Here is a 14,747-nt window from a genome sequence, read left to right on the forward strand (position 1 = left end):
AGCTGAAGTGTTCTGTGCCGCCTACCATGTACGTTCCTCGGAGTTTGGTCAGGGTCTAGTCAGAGCTTGGTCCAGCCTCGTGTTGCACAGGCAATATTTGGCGACCCTTCTTCGTTCGGACGAGTCTCGAATTCGAACGCGCGGCAACGTCGGTGAGCAAGAACGGTACGGTGTCATCAGTTTGACGGTTGAAGAATGCAAGACGCCAAGGATTTACCACAGGTAGTGTAGAGAATAATACGGAATCGTGATTGATTTACTAGCATGCCTCAAGCCGCGCGAGTCGAACTCGGAATAATCCGGTAATTCTCCTCCGGCCTTTAGCGTAGAGGGAGGACAAGACGGAAAGAAAGGAAGGAAGAAAGAAAGAAAGAAAAAGTCTTCTGATACAGCTCCGGAAGTCCTTTATCGGAGAAGGAGAGAGGTGAAGTGTACGAAGTAAGTAAGTATCGGCAATCCCTGAGACGATCCGACAAGGGGATTGCAGGCCGCACACCCATTCACGCATCCCATTGCATGTCTGTCTCCCGTGTCCAAACCGAGCAGCCTGTCAAAGTCGTGAGATGGGTAGGTATCCGAGGTATCTTAGGAGGTAGTGTAGATGTGAGCTAGCTTCTAACACAAGGAGCCGTGACCTGAAACGAGATCCATCTGCAGGTGAAGAAATAGGCTGGTCGACTGCAGGTCTTCTTCGATGGCAGTGAGAAGTACACGTAGACAGACGTTATGTACAAGCCTCGTGGGAAACAATAGGTCGCTGGGTCTGTCTGTCTGTCTGCAGGGCGGCTTTTGGTTCGCCCCAACGAGGCGTTTTGATGGTCTGTGGGTTGTGAGTGGAAACATGGAAACGCGGAAACGTGCAAATATTTTAGTGTAGGTAGGTAGGTAGTAGGCTGTTATCAAAACGTCTGGGGGAGGGGCATCTCGGGGCATCTAACCCATCTCATAACCTCGTCTATTACTATCTATGTATAGGCATGTAATTATTTATCGTCGACTTCGCCGAAAGATACAAGTGGATAACCGTGACTTCGGTCTAGGCCTCGGCCGTCAAGAGGTCCAACTCCATCCAGCCCCGTCTCAGCTCTTTTCGTCCCCGATTGGAATACGATGGCCACGCGAAAACGGCACCATGCAAGTCTAGATCAGGGCGGTCTACCTAACCTAGTTGTTTCTGAGGCTATGATAGAAAAGGTCTGAGCTGAAGAAAAAAAAAAAACGTCGGAACTTTCGCGCCCATGCGCTCGCTACCTTTTACCTGTCGGTAGTGAACGGTACTACAACGTTGATGGAGAACGTGGTCAGACGAACGATCCTAGTTTTGGATTTTGAACTGACATATCTACCTATATGAATCTGTATATTGGTGTGTTTACCTACACTAAGTGCCTACTCCGGTAAGCCTACCTCTGTAGGGTAGGTGTGCGGGCATGTTCATATCTTCAACTTGTAGTAGGTATGTAGGCACTTGAGGTTATGCCGAAGGTGTGGCATATTGCAAAAGAAGGGGATAATTATTACAGGGCTACCGTGACCGAAATGCTTCTCATTACCTACCTACCTACATAGGTAGGTATGTAGGCACATATCACATCATTACCTATCTATCTATATATCTATCCACCTATCTACGAATAGTATCGAGGTACGCAGATACGGAGACCACCTGAGCCGCCACCCATAGAGATAGATAGATACTTAGATCAATGTAAGGCGATTGATTCCTGGCGTGTGATCCATCTTCGGCCGCTTGTCCGGGTCTGTCCGGGGCCAAATGACTGACCTATGCGATTACCTGCTTGGGAATGCCGGGGCGTGACACGGAATAACAATACCTAGTAGACCTTATGTAGTAGGGAGGTAGCTAATAACCAACGCGGTCCGTCCAACACGAACAACGGAGCAAAGCATGGATTGTGCTTCTTTCGGACTTGCTTGCGCTGTTTCTTTTTTTTTTTTTCTTCTTCTCTTTCCCTTGCCCTTGCCCTTGCCCTTGCTTATTTGTCTCGCTCTTTTGCTTTGCGTGCGTGCGTGAGTGAGTGAGTGAGTGAGTGAGTTTCGGCCGTTATGCCGACATTTGCTGCATTGTTCATCTAGTAGTAGGGTAGGGACATGCCAATTCACCCGAGGCCAGTCGAGTCCCTGTTAAGTACGTCTCGCAGTGCGGTGCGTTGTCGATCGTATCCCCAAGGAGAAAGACAACGGCTTGGTATGTGTGTACTGTATGTTGTACGTATGCCAGAGTATGCAAAGAAGAGAGTTGGACTCTTGATATCAATTAATATGCCAGATGTCTAGTTCGAGATTACCTGTGTTGCCTACATGCCTATACCTATACCTACATACTTACATGCGTATCTTCCTCTTTGCTTTTATCTCGGGTACCTTCTCCTTTGCTGCCTGTTTTCTTTTCTGGAAAGCTGTTTGTTCTCTGTTTCGCTTTTCTCTCTTCCGTCCCGCCCTCCTTCTTCTTCGGTTGATACTAAACTTGAGGACACAAGAAGTCCGTGCAGCCGCGCCTGTTGTTCCGGATATATTCTTCAGGCCGTGCTTTTTTTTGTTTCCTGTACCTGCTACCCTAATTTTTACAACTTACGGCACAGAGCTAGAGAGAGAGAGAGAGAAAGAGTCTATGTGTGACATGCATGCTGCTTGTGTCCAATAAATCTCTCCCGAGTTGGCCCGAGATGTGAAAAATTGACGTGTCATATACCACAACAACACCTTTCTCGAGGATAGAGGACGAAGAAAGAAGGAAAAGAGATAGAGGTGTGTCAGGGTGTGTATGCATGTGTGAAGAACAATGTGTTGTCTATCTGTCTGTCTGTCTGTCTACGTGTTCCGTTATCATCCGTTTTCCAACCGTTCCAACAGCGAAGCCCCCTGCTGATCAAGACTTCCCCCTTCTGGAAGTCCACCCCCTCCCCCGCATTACCGTATCCGCCAAGTATTGAAGGAAGGCTACCTACAGGCGGGTACCTACCAACTGACCTGTAAGCCCTATATAGGTACTGTGTAAGTACTTGATACAGCCCTCTATCGAGCAAAATATATACATATATATATTCAAGTAAGTGGGTACATGTGTGGGTAGATAAATACACATTAGGTCTACTTACTTATGAGAGAGGCGTAGGGATGCTTCAAGAGTGTCTCGGCTCTTTCTCCCCCGCCTCCTTCCTCCCACCCTTCAGCCTACAGTAGGTACCTAAGGTACCTAGGTAGGCAAGTACCCCACCCCTAACCCCACCCCACTATTGGTTGCCTATCGTATTATTGTACTACCTACCTACCTGTAAAAGTGCCCTGTCCAGTAGGTCAGAGGTAGGTACACAGCCTGCCTGTCAATCGCTGTAAGACCTGTAGGTTACAGTGGGTAGGTACCCGGTACCTATAAACGGAGACAAGAAAACGGAGAGGCAAAAAAGCAAGACAGACAGACAGACAAGTTGACGATACCTACTTTCTCGGCAAGCCCACTTTCTTCCCTCTGCCCCGTCAGAGCCCCAGTTCTCGCGTCAGCCTAACAATCCACATGTGCCAATACATGTGCGAATAATACAGGCGAGACACAGGTAGCCTTCCATTTCGCCTCTTCCGCCGCGCCGCCTTCTTCGGCTCGCCATTAGCACATGGCACTATCTTGAACCGGCCATATTACATACATACATACATACATACATAGCATCTCTCTCCCCTTGCTCCCTCCCCTCCGCTCAATCTCCTGAGCCTTCCCTGTTTTCTCCCACCTGTTCTGCCCCTCCTCTTCTCTCGGATGCTGATGTGCATATAACGCTGCCGTGATCCCTCCACTCCGTTCATCACTCGGTTTATCCTGTCGACCATCCTGACGACCATCCTATCGACCATCCCGTCGAACCTGACCGCTTCTGTAACCTCCGTCCTGCCATCAAAGCGACAAACCAACCACACGCACGCACACACACACACTCTCTCTCTGAACATCTGTCACAAACCTCTTGTCATGTTGTAGGAGGAGAAACACGAGTTATCATCTGCCAACACCACCCTCAACACCAACAATAACAACACCAACCACACCAGACAACTCTCTGCCGATACTACCCAACCGTCACCTGCCACGCGTCGCACCGACAAGCCGGAATCAATCAATTCATAGACGATCCGAGACACCACTCACCCCCTCTGCTCCCTCTTATGTCTGAGTCAACAACCCCACCACCTGTCAAGTATATAAGGTTTTAGCCCTTGTCTCGCCACCCCTTCACAACACAATCCTCTTCTAGCTCACCATTATCCACGTCAACCCTACAGAGTCGGCTTGCCCATGACACGAAATAGCCCGCGTCTCTCTGAAGACCATACCATACGACGTCATCGCCATCGACAACAACACCAGGAAGAGCACCAGCACGACGACCTGCAGTCACAGAGGTCCGCAAGCAGGCCGACATCGCAGCACAGCCATCGCTTGCATTCGCCCAACGTCCAGCCATCGCCCACGCACCACTCGCCAAAGGCATTACACAGGTCTCCGAAGTCGGCTTCCTCACCACAGAGTCACCACGTTCCATCCCCTCTCAAAATGGTTACCACGACGGCACCGATCCATCCGCCGCCAGACGATGCGCAGTATTATTACCTCCCCGATGTCCAAGTATCAGATGAGCAACACGCTGCTCATGCCTGGATGGAGCCCATTGTGATCGATGACGACGATCTCATGTTTGGCGGGAAGAGCCTAAGCGCGTGGTACGAGGAGGAGAGACAGACGCTCGGCTACCCCCTGGAGGAAGAGCACGAAGAGCGCCGGGGCCGTCAGAGGATGCGACAGCAGCATCACCACAGTCATCACCACCACCACCATCATCAGCACGGAGAGCACCGCCATCACCATCACCCGCACCACCACATGTCATCGGGTGCGAAGACTACGTCGGGCAACAACGACCAGAAGAGACATTGATCTAGGGAATTCCTCGAGAGGTGTCGCTTTGTTTTTTTCTAAGGGCTGGATTCCTCCCACCAACGACGATAACGGCCTTCAGCATGAACACTCTGCTTCTCGTTTCTGCTTTCATTTCTGAGATACCCTGCATGTTTTGCATTCGCATTTTTGTTGTCGACGCCATGCGACAACGGCTCCTTGGATCGCATTGATCATGAGAGCACCATTGCGCAGATCTGCATTGGTCTTGCCTATTAGATGTACAAGTCCGAATTTCGGTCGGGTCTTGTTGTTTCACGAAATATGCCGCGAGGAAACCCCCCGGCGGTTACGATCATGATTAGACACGTCATTTAGCATGCGAAGGACGCCTGGGTGAACTGGGGAGGCCCGGTCAGCATCGGCCGACCTCTGTTGTTTCCCGTGTTCCTTTTTTGATTTTTCTTTTGGTTTGGTCGCATTGCACTGCATTGAAGGTGGCGTCATTTGTATTTTCACACACACATGTATATCTCACATACACGAGGAGGGCATGGTGTCTTTTGTTTTATTCTCCTACACTTTTCCTTTACCGCAACGACGGATGGAAGATCTGTCGATGCCCTCTTCCAATCATTACCGTCCTGCACTTCCGCCATGCATTTAGATGGAGATGCAAACTCGACGTGGGCGAGTCGGTCACAACATTTGGTGGATGAATGAACTGGCTGGCTGGCTAGCTAGGTAGCTCAGACAGACCTGAATGAGATGTTGTTGAAGGTATATTTTGCAACAACCCAAAAAAAAAGCTGACGAATGAAAGATGATATCTATCTGTGTTATGAACTTATGTTTTTATGAAATTGGAAAGAAACTGGGGTTATTTACAGGTAGATGAGAGAAGAAGAAAAAAAGAATGAAGGTTACATAAAAGATGATGGAAGGGAGAGAGAGAGGATGGTAAATAGAGGCGGGCCTACCTAGATAGAGATAGAAGTGATGGTCTTTTGTTTTTGTTTTTTTTTAAAAGGAAAAAAAAAAGTTATAGAGATACCAATACACGTGGTTTTGATTTGGACGACTATGATTTGATTGATGTGAGGTGTTGAGATGTATCACATGTCAGCGAATCTGACCTGAAAGAGATATGTCAACTTGGCTACCTACCTAGGCATCGTACACCCCAATGGGGATGCCATGCCGTCTTGTACATCTTACCTCGATAACCCCTCACTCAGTTTACTCAGTCACTCACCCGATTACTCATTCGTTCATTGACTCATTCACTTTCTCGGCTTATAGGTACCAGATAGATAGATAGGTAGGTAGGTACTCTTTGTCTCTTTGTTTTTTGACGATTTGGGATGGCGGTACTGATTGTATACTAAAGCATTCGTTATCTCGCCCTTGCGTTATCCTGTGCCACTCACCACTCACCGATCAAGTGGGCTATTACGGGAGCTGGGCAGACACACTGGGCCGAGAATTTGAGGAATTCACTTTTTATACAACCTATACCCTGGGTACCTGATATATCTAGGCTGCCTACCTACATACATACTTACTTACCGCGTTCGCATAGAGGAGGACATTTCGGATGCGCGAGGTATCGTCAGCCATGCTACGAGGCCGCAAAGCCGTCGAGGCGCTGCCGCGCGCCGCGCATATCTGGTACTACGTCGCGTCTCTAGTTGCCGTCGTCCTGGCGGCGAGACAGGTCGTGAGTGTAGTCGTCCAGGGACAACATGTACGGCTGGGGGAGATCGCTTCCCTTGTTGTCCTAGGGGCGTATGTTTTTGGACCTCTGCGCGACGAGCATGAGTATTATGGTGATGCGGAGAGGAGGGGGTGTAAGCCTGTTCCGAGGTAGGTTTTCTACTTACCTACCTTCCTATATCATCGAAATTGTTGTGGTGAGAACTCGGGCGGGAGAAAGATATGAGGTTTGGATGGATGCGAGCGCTAACTGCTTTGTCACAGTAGGTGAATCCGCGAGCATCTAATATCCTACACATATATATATACACGTCTAGAACGTACATACCTACCTAATGCAAAAGACTAACGCCTCTTTTATTCTTGGATATGTTTAGAATACCCAGCCAACGACATCCTCGGACTTCGCTACCTGATACAGACGGCGCGCACACTGAAAAACAATGTCATGCTCGATACGAGAAGAGAGACACTTGAATATACGGGACACACCTTTGTGCATGGCATTTTCCCCGAGTGGAACTCGTGCATTACGACCGATGAGCCCGAGAATGTCAAGGCCGTGCTCTCTTCGAGGTTCGAGGATTGGGCGTTGCCGGATATGCGTATTAGGAGCTTTTTGAAGGTGCTTGGGAAACGTGAGTTTTTATTCAGTCCTTCTCTCTCCCTCCCTTTTGTTCTTTAATTTGGGGGGAGGGGACTTGAAAAGTTCGTGATAAGATGAGGCGAGATGAGATGAGATGAGTGAGACATACATACATACGAACGGATTCCTGCATACACAACGTATCGTATATGCTGTTAGGCTTTCAACATATCTTTATTGTACACCTATCCCCTCAATCCCTCCTATTCTCTCTTGTTTTCGTGTTTTTGCTGGTAGCCAGCAGACGGAGAATCAATGTTGGTAGTAGCAGGACAAGGAGCAGTGCTCGCTTGTATTTCCTCTTCTACTCATGCCACCAAGTGTAATATGCATACAATCATTTCCTACGCCCATAGCCATCCATCCGATTGAACGAAATTTACTAACAAAACTAGACTCCATCTTCACAACCAACGGCGCTGAATGGCAGCACTCTCGAGCCATCCTACGCCCGGCCTTCGTGCGAGACCAGATCTCGGATCTCGCGTGCATCGACCGACATGTGAACAAACTCATCGCGCATATCCGAGCCTCTATTACTACCACCCCTGTTATTGATTTACAGGCGCTCTTCTCTATGATGACGACGGACAGTATTTCTGACTTCAGTTCGTTCACCCACCCTGAATGTTAATTCATTTCCTTTCCTTTTTCCGCCTTGGATAGGGTTTGGTGCTCATTTCTTACGCCTGCATGCACGCATGCTCCTGAATGAAATTCTTACTATTTGTTTTTAAAGAAATGATTGGTAATTACTGACTGAATAATGCAAAACAGTGCTCGGCCAATCGACCGATCTCCTCGGCGGCGATGCTCCCCAGGATAGCTATACCTTCGGCAGGTACTTTGATGAGGCGATGCAGAAGATTGCGTGGCGCGCGCGTCTGGGCTGGCTTACCATGTTGCGAGCTGATCCCGAGCTCGACGAGTACTCGGACTTTATGAGGGCTTTTGTCAAGCGCTTTGTGAGCGATGTGCGCGATAGATCTGCTGCGGCGAAGAATGTGGATGCGAGGAAGTATGTTTTCCTCGATGAGTTGCTTAAGTCGGGGGAGTCAGACGAGGTTATTTGTGATCACCGTGAGTTGGAGTTTCCTTTCATGTTTGGGTGGAAATTTGCTTGCATGGATTTCGTATGAGCTGGTCTGCGGTTTTGGTATCGTGATGAAACCGATTCCCTGTCGCCTCTACCCCTCCTCCCAGGACATGTATTTCTGACAAGAGGGCAGTTCTCAGTATATTCACAGCAGGCCGTGATACGCAAACCAGCGTGCTGTCCTACCTCTTCTTCGAATTGTCGCGACGCCCCGATATCGTTGCCACCATCCGCGCCGAGATCAGGGATCTGGGCCGAGAGGATCCGACGTGGGAAGACCTGCGAAACATGAAGTACCTTAACTGGGTTCTTAAAGAATCGCTGCGGCTCAATCCGCCCGTGGCCTCGAACCAGAGAGAAGCCGTACGCGATACCGTCTTACCTGTGGGTGGAGGCGCCGACGGCAAGGCCCCTGTTTTCGTGAAGAAGGGGACCAATCTCCGATATCTTCCCTGGGTCATGCATCGCCGGAAGGACATTTTTGGTGATGATGCGGATGAGTTTCGGCCTGAGAGATGGGAGGATTTGAGGGTTACGTATGTTTTCCCCCGGATTCTTTTTATATTTTAACCCTTCTTCGTTTTATGTGTACCGCTTGGTTGGTCTCGTCGTATCGGCGTGTATCTCTCTTCCTCCCTTTCTACTTACATCTCCATCTTCGTTGAACCTTCTCTAGCTCACTCTAATCTTCAAAACATCGCAGATTCGAATACCTCCCTTTCAACGCAGGCCCGCGCATCTGTATTGGGCAGCAATTTGCACTGACGCAGAGTATGTATTCCCTAAGACCACTTTCCTCTTCCTATTACGACAATTTGCAGTGGCAGAAAAATAGAAGAGGAGAAATACAAAACTCCTTCTAGGTGACTAGCATGTCTCGATGGCATACAGAGCTCCTTGAACCCCCGTCTCGTTTACGTGAAAGAGGAATTACTAACGCCAGCGAACTACCCATAGTGGCCTTGATCACGTTCCGTCTATTGCAGGCATTCAAGACGATCGAGCGACGAGACGACCGGCCGCCTATCCAGAAACTGGGAATCAACTTGTCTATGTTGTATGGGTGTCTCGTTAGTCTTACACCGGCTTGAAATGGATGGAAAGAAAATTTGAAAAAAGGGGGGAAGTATAACAAGGGCAGATTGAACTGGGCTTGGAACTGAGGATTCTGATTACAATGATCAACTAGGGCTGCATTAGTCCTTGACCAACCAACTCCTTCTCGGCTGTTGGTGGCTTGAGATGACTCTATATACAAATGATCTGCCAGCCCAGACCGCCTGGGTCTCTAGGGTCTGTTTCAAGAAGCGAAGTCTGTATAACCTCACTTTCCAATATTGCCCAATATTGCCTGTATGTCTTGGAAGGTCATGAACAGCCTGCAATGGTCCTTCGTACAGCCGAAGTGCAAGGCGAACTGCATTCTTCAACCGGCACAGAGGTTACACGTGTAACAGGTAGGCCGACGGGCAGGTGGGGAGCGATTTTGAGGAAAGAACTCGGGCTAGTGATATCAAAGACAAATTTAATCAGTGTTGATAGGTGCGATGTGGTGTGGTTGTGAGCGTTGGTAAGTTTCGTGACAACTTGTACTCATACTATGTAATACCTAGGATATCAGCAAGGCTACCTAGATATGACATTTCACCAGCACCAACCCCAATGAGGTACCTAGGTATATATGGTAGGTAAGTATGTAGGCCGGGAGCAGAGCGAGGAGAGAGAAGGGGTGGAAAATAAAGGTAGGTATACAAGTTAATAGGTTAGGTACACACCAGTAGAGGTGGGTGGCACTTTGATCAGGATATATATATGTTGCGATATAAGATTACCTAGTTGTAGGTTGAGCTTTAGATTTCTGTCAACACTAAATCAATATATGTGATCTATGATATATTATGAGAAACATATTTTTATTTATAACTTTTCTATACCTAGTGTATAGCTTTTGCTTCAGGGTTTTGTTTTATTTAAAAAAAAAAAAAAAAAAAGAGTTCTAGTTTTTAGAGAAATGTATTTAATTTAGTGGATGAGAAACACTTCTTTTATGCTACCTAGTCATAACTGATGCCAAATATATACCTAGTATACTACGTATATACATATATATACATATACCTACATACCTACTCCGTATGATTATATAATTATACAGTTATACGGTTATACAATTAGGTATACGAGAGCACGGCATATCTATCCGTTCCTGCATCCACAGTTGGTCGAAGTTGTGACCAGACTACTGTAGTGCGGCTGCACCGGCGCGTCGGCTACGACCATACGGGGTTTAGTGTTGACCAAGAATACCCAGCATTTGCCGTACTTATGAGATGCCCAGCTCCGATCCTGGAAAGGCTATCGATTGGACAGTGCTTAAGTACATGGTAATTTGGTAAAAGCGACGTTGGCGGGTTGGCTATGCAGGTTCGCATCATAGATCTTATTGTGGACTAATTGAGCACCTTGCCTTGGGCTCAGCTCGGTTCGGTTACTAAAAGGAGCATCCGTGCCTATGATGCCTTGCGTAGATAAGTACATGTACGGAGTAAGTAGGCAGTAAGACCTTTCACACGCTACACGTACTTATGAAGTTGAATCCTCTTCTTACTTAACATTCCTCTGCCTATCTCCGACGATTGAAGGACAATGGAATGGCTCGCTAGTTGGAAGTGTGGTAGGACAAAACTCTGTGGGGGAGGGGTGTTGTATCTACCGATCTACAAACCTACCTAGCCTATAACATTATATACCTGAACATATAAGCACTCATCACATATTATCTGATTGAAGGAGAGGAAGAGGAAGAGGAAGAGCGAGAGCAAGAATAATAAGGAGAAGAAGAAGAAGAAGAAGCTGGACAAGAAGGATTATATCAACAAAGTACAAACAAAGTACGATGCACGGGTCTGGCACGGGAAGCTCTACCACAGTCCCTCTCAACGGCACAGCCTCATCTCCTTGCTGACATGCATCTAACCTACTTGTAAAGTATACACGACCTGCCTAATGTAGTGCCAACAGCTCCCTATCATCATCATCATCATCATTGGATCGATAATAACCTATGTTTTATTCTGCTGCCTAGAGGCTGTGTCTTTATCACATTCTCGTATGGACATGTCACACGGCTTCATTCCCGCCATCAACCCACAACCATCAACCATCATCCTTCCTCGTTATCGTCTGGTTTTAGACTGCCTACTCCTCTCCTAATCTATCTACAAAGGGCATACTCGACTGTTGCTGCCCTTGCTTCGTATTTCGTTCTGCACCCTGATAACTGAGCTGTTTCATCTGTCACCCTGCCCTGTTTCTAGGTAACATGCGGCGACACAGCCCTATCCGAGATTTCCAATTGGCCCGGATATGTGGCGGGCCAACACCTCCGGCCTTTTGGGCCGCATTTGTTAGGGAGCAACTAATGTTAGCTGGTGGAGTTGCATCCGCAGGTGAGATTTCGTAACTGTGATTGAATCTCTACGCTACCTTGGCTACCTTGGCTACCTTCCTCGCCTTGCCCTAAGAGCACGCGAGGGCAGAAACAAGAAGGAAACCATGACGCATCCGTGCCTAGCTCTCTCTCTATACTCTTACATGTGCTATTATATACGTGGTTTCCTCAAGACCATCCTACCTAGTGTGACGTTGGGGTGATATTGGTAGCTTGGAGACGTCTTTGGCGTGTTCTTTGTGCGCCAGGCACGCCGTGTCGTGTTTGTGCTATTCCCGGGACCATGGCTACTACCCCTTCTCTTCTCCCTGGTTGAGAATAATGAGAGCGCCCCTAATTTTGCATCCTTTCATTCTTGCCTTATTTGCTTCGCCCACCCTCAGCTCTCGGAAAACTCCCTGTAGTCCCCCCATGGCAGAGTGATATGTAGCAGGGGCATTAGATTAAAGACAAAACCCCGTAAGAAAAGACGAGACGGCGTAGTCCAATGACTGGGCCGTTGCCCGACCTACCAATGCGTTTGATGTCCAGGGATTCGCCTCTTCTCTTCATACTTACAACAGTATAAACAAGATCCAGGGAGCTCGGGCATACCCGCCAACCTAGAAAAACCGTTCCCCTTGTATTCTACTATCGAGGTATCCTCGGGTGATCGATGATGATGGTGTTACGTTCGAGGGCCCTGATATACCAGACGGTCCTGTTCTTCAGCATCGTCATCCTCGTCATCGTTGCACTGCGCACCAGCTCAGTCCAGGACTCGCTATCCAGATTTAAGACGAACAACATCGACCCCATCATCACACACGAGGAGAAAGGACCACCACATCCCAAGTACAAACCTACACCATCGTACATAGCGCCGCCGATATCAGATCCCTTTCCAGCTCTCGCGACGTCTACACCACCGCCCATTCCACCATATAATGTCCCCGAAAAAGACGGTTGGAAGAAGTATGGCCTGGAGATTGCGCCACCGCTGGTCATTGGATTCACACGGTCATGGCCGATGCTGCTGCAGACCGTCGTGTCGTATATCACGGCAGGCTGGCCGCCCGAGCAAATCTATGTCGTCGAAAACACAGGCATGCAGCAGGCCAATGCACGCGGCCAGTTAACTCTCCAGCATCCCTTCTACCTTAATCACACGACGCTTAAGAATAAACTCGGCATCAACATTATACAAACACCGGTTCTGCTCACTTTCGCACAGCTGCAGAACTTTTATCTCTCGCTGTCTTACACGCACGAGTGGCCCTATTACTTCTGGAGCCATAGTAAGTGTTCAATCCTCGCCTTCCATTATTCTCAGGGCGGTTAGCATAACTACTTTGCTGTTCCTGCCTTATATTTGCCCATCAAGGAAGGCAAATAATCCCCAACACAATTCAGTTCGATGTGGCAATGGTCCTATGGAAAGTGAGTGAGCAGCGCGCTAACTCGTGACGATCATTACAGTGGACGTTCTCGCCCTGGGACATGAGAATGGCTTCGAGAACCTCACGGCACGAGCAGGCGAGCCAGGCTACAAGAGTCTCTATACGCTCTGTCTCGAAGAGCTCAATCACACGCTGGCGACAGACGACAGATGGGGTCTGCGCTTCTTCGCATACGACCATCTCACGTTGCAAAACCCGCGGGCCCTCGAGGACATCAACGGCTGGGACACCCTCATCCCTTATTACATGACGGACTGCGACACGTACACACGCCTGACCATGCGGAACTGGTCGCAGATCGACGCTAACTGCGGCGTGGTCACCGACACCTCCGTCGCCCTCGACGACCTCCTCGCGCTGTACCGCGATCCGAAGATCACGCCGAAATTTACCGATCCAAATCCGCCACCGCCTGCGGAAGATGATGGGGAAATTAAGGAACGGCGGCATCTTGCTTCGAAGCGCGAGTCGATTGAGGAATTGGTCGAGTATTGGAAGGCGTTGATCAAAGTCGCGGATTCCATGTTCCATTATAAACATGGCGAGCGTGGGCGGAATACGTGGCAGGCTGGACAGCATGGTGGACAGGTCAGTGCCTCTCATTCAACGCTCCTTACCCCTTTCCTCCTTGGCCGATTTCAGGCACACACACACCCTCTTTCTCTCTCTGTCTTATCTCTCTGTTTTTAATCGTATCTAGCTTGGCCTATTTCAATCCATACTTACTTATTTTCATGCAGGGCGAGCCATTCTACTATGACAGCGCCGGATTCTCCGAAGCCATCGAGGTCCTCACCGAGGCGGGCAAGGAGGTGTATAGGCGGAAATGGGGTCACCGCGATTGCGACTTGATTAGTGGGGCGGGAGTCAAGTACGAGGACCAGTGGAAAGTCCTTCAGGATTGGTGATCGATCAACTCATCGAAGAATTAATCAGTCGATCAATCGATAACTACCGCGCCTTGTCGGATGATCGCAAGGTGGCGAGCAGCTTCAAAGTTGTCCTTCGTGCCCTTGACCGACCGTCTTTATTCCATCCAGAGAGCTCTCTGTGGGAGAGGATGTTCGAATAACGAGAATGCTGGAGACGGTGGGTTGGTTCCTTTACGACATGTCTGCATGTTTCTCGTGGATTCCGAGCTGAGACACAGGGTTCTCGTATACAAACTACGTATATTGGGTAGTCTTTTGGTGTATCCCAGAGTATGACCATTCGTATACTCGTGTATAAAACGGTATAAGGAGTTGGGCGTCAACGTTTTTAGCATAATGTCGGGTGGATCCCTGCTACGGGCGATGCGACATGTGTACGAAAGTTTCCTGGCAGAATGTTAACACCACGAGAGTTGTCGGGCCCTGATTAATCACCTGGAAGTTCAGACAAATTCGCATTATTTGATGGTTTATCAGATACCAGTTTCAGGCATAATAGAGAAAAAGAGTTATATGGATCAATGTTCGGACATACTGGCCCCCATGAAATAAAATTAT

The 14,747-nt window shown here is 48.5% G+C and overlaps 3 protein-coding genes across 3 annotated transcripts; all 3 read left to right on the top strand.

Moving 5' to 3' along the window:
• The first annotated feature begins 4,138 nt into the window (after window positions 1–4,138).
• F5B22DRAFT_204664 (uncharacterized protein) lies at window positions 4,139–5,191 on the top strand. Its single transcript, XM_047969633.1, has one exon. The coding sequence runs from the start codon at window positions 4,310–4,312 to the stop codon at window positions 4,946–4,948; it is 639 nt and encodes a 212-aa protein (XP_047830461.1). The 5' UTR covers window positions 4,139–4,309; the 3' UTR covers window positions 4,949–5,191.
• A 1,336-nt stretch (window positions 5,192–6,527) lies between these two features.
• Window positions 6,528–9,458, top strand: F5B22DRAFT_636707 (cytochrome P450 52E2; the record flags this gene model as incomplete). The annotated part of the gene is made up of 7 exons (XM_047977327.1): window positions 6,528–6,759; window positions 7,012–7,263; window positions 7,667–7,879; window positions 8,049–8,351; window positions 8,501–8,903; window positions 9,071–9,138; window positions 9,325–9,458. 7 exons carry the CDS (start codon window positions 6,528–6,530, stop codon window positions 9,456–9,458), a joined length of 1,605 nt encoding a protein of 534 aa, XP_047830462.1.
• Window positions 9,459–12,062: 2,604 nt separating this feature from the next.
• Window positions 12,063–14,187, top strand: F5B22DRAFT_204882 (uncharacterized protein). Its single transcript, XM_047969634.1, has 3 exons — window positions 12,063–13,095; window positions 13,277–13,845; window positions 13,998–14,187. Exons 1-3 carry the CDS (start codon window positions 12,474–12,476, stop codon window positions 14,163–14,165), a joined length of 1,359 nt encoding a protein of 452 aa, XP_047830463.1. The 5' UTR covers window positions 12,063–12,473; the 3' UTR covers window positions 14,166–14,187.
• Window positions 14,188–14,747: the final 560 nt, after the last annotated feature.

The sequence above is a fragment of the Xylaria bambusicola genome (genome assembly GCF_022495145.1).
Source record: "Xylaria bambusicola strain CBS 139988 unplaced genomic scaffold F5B22scaffold_23, whole genome shotgun sequence".
Lineage (NCBI taxonomy): Eukaryota > Fungi > Ascomycota > Sordariomycetes > Xylariales > Xylariaceae > Xylaria > Xylaria bambusicola.

Bases quoted from the DNA above. Each gene is read 5' to 3' on its own strand.
- F5B22DRAFT_204664 (XM_047969633.1), top strand. From the start codon at position 4,310: ATGACACGAAATAGCCCGCGTCTCTCTGAAGACCATACCATACGACGT.
- F5B22DRAFT_204882 (XM_047969634.1), top strand. From the start codon at position 12,474: ATGATGATGGTGTTACGTTCGAGGGCCCTGATATACCAGACGGTCCTG. The intron at 13,096-13,276 runs GTAAGTGTTCAA...CGATCATTACAG, and splicing joins CTATTACTTCTGGAGCCATA to TGGACGTTCTCGCCCTGGGA. The intron at 13,846-13,997 runs GTCAGTGCCTCT...ATTTTCATGCAG, and splicing joins CTGGACAGCATGGTGGACAG to GGCGAGCCATTCTACTATGA.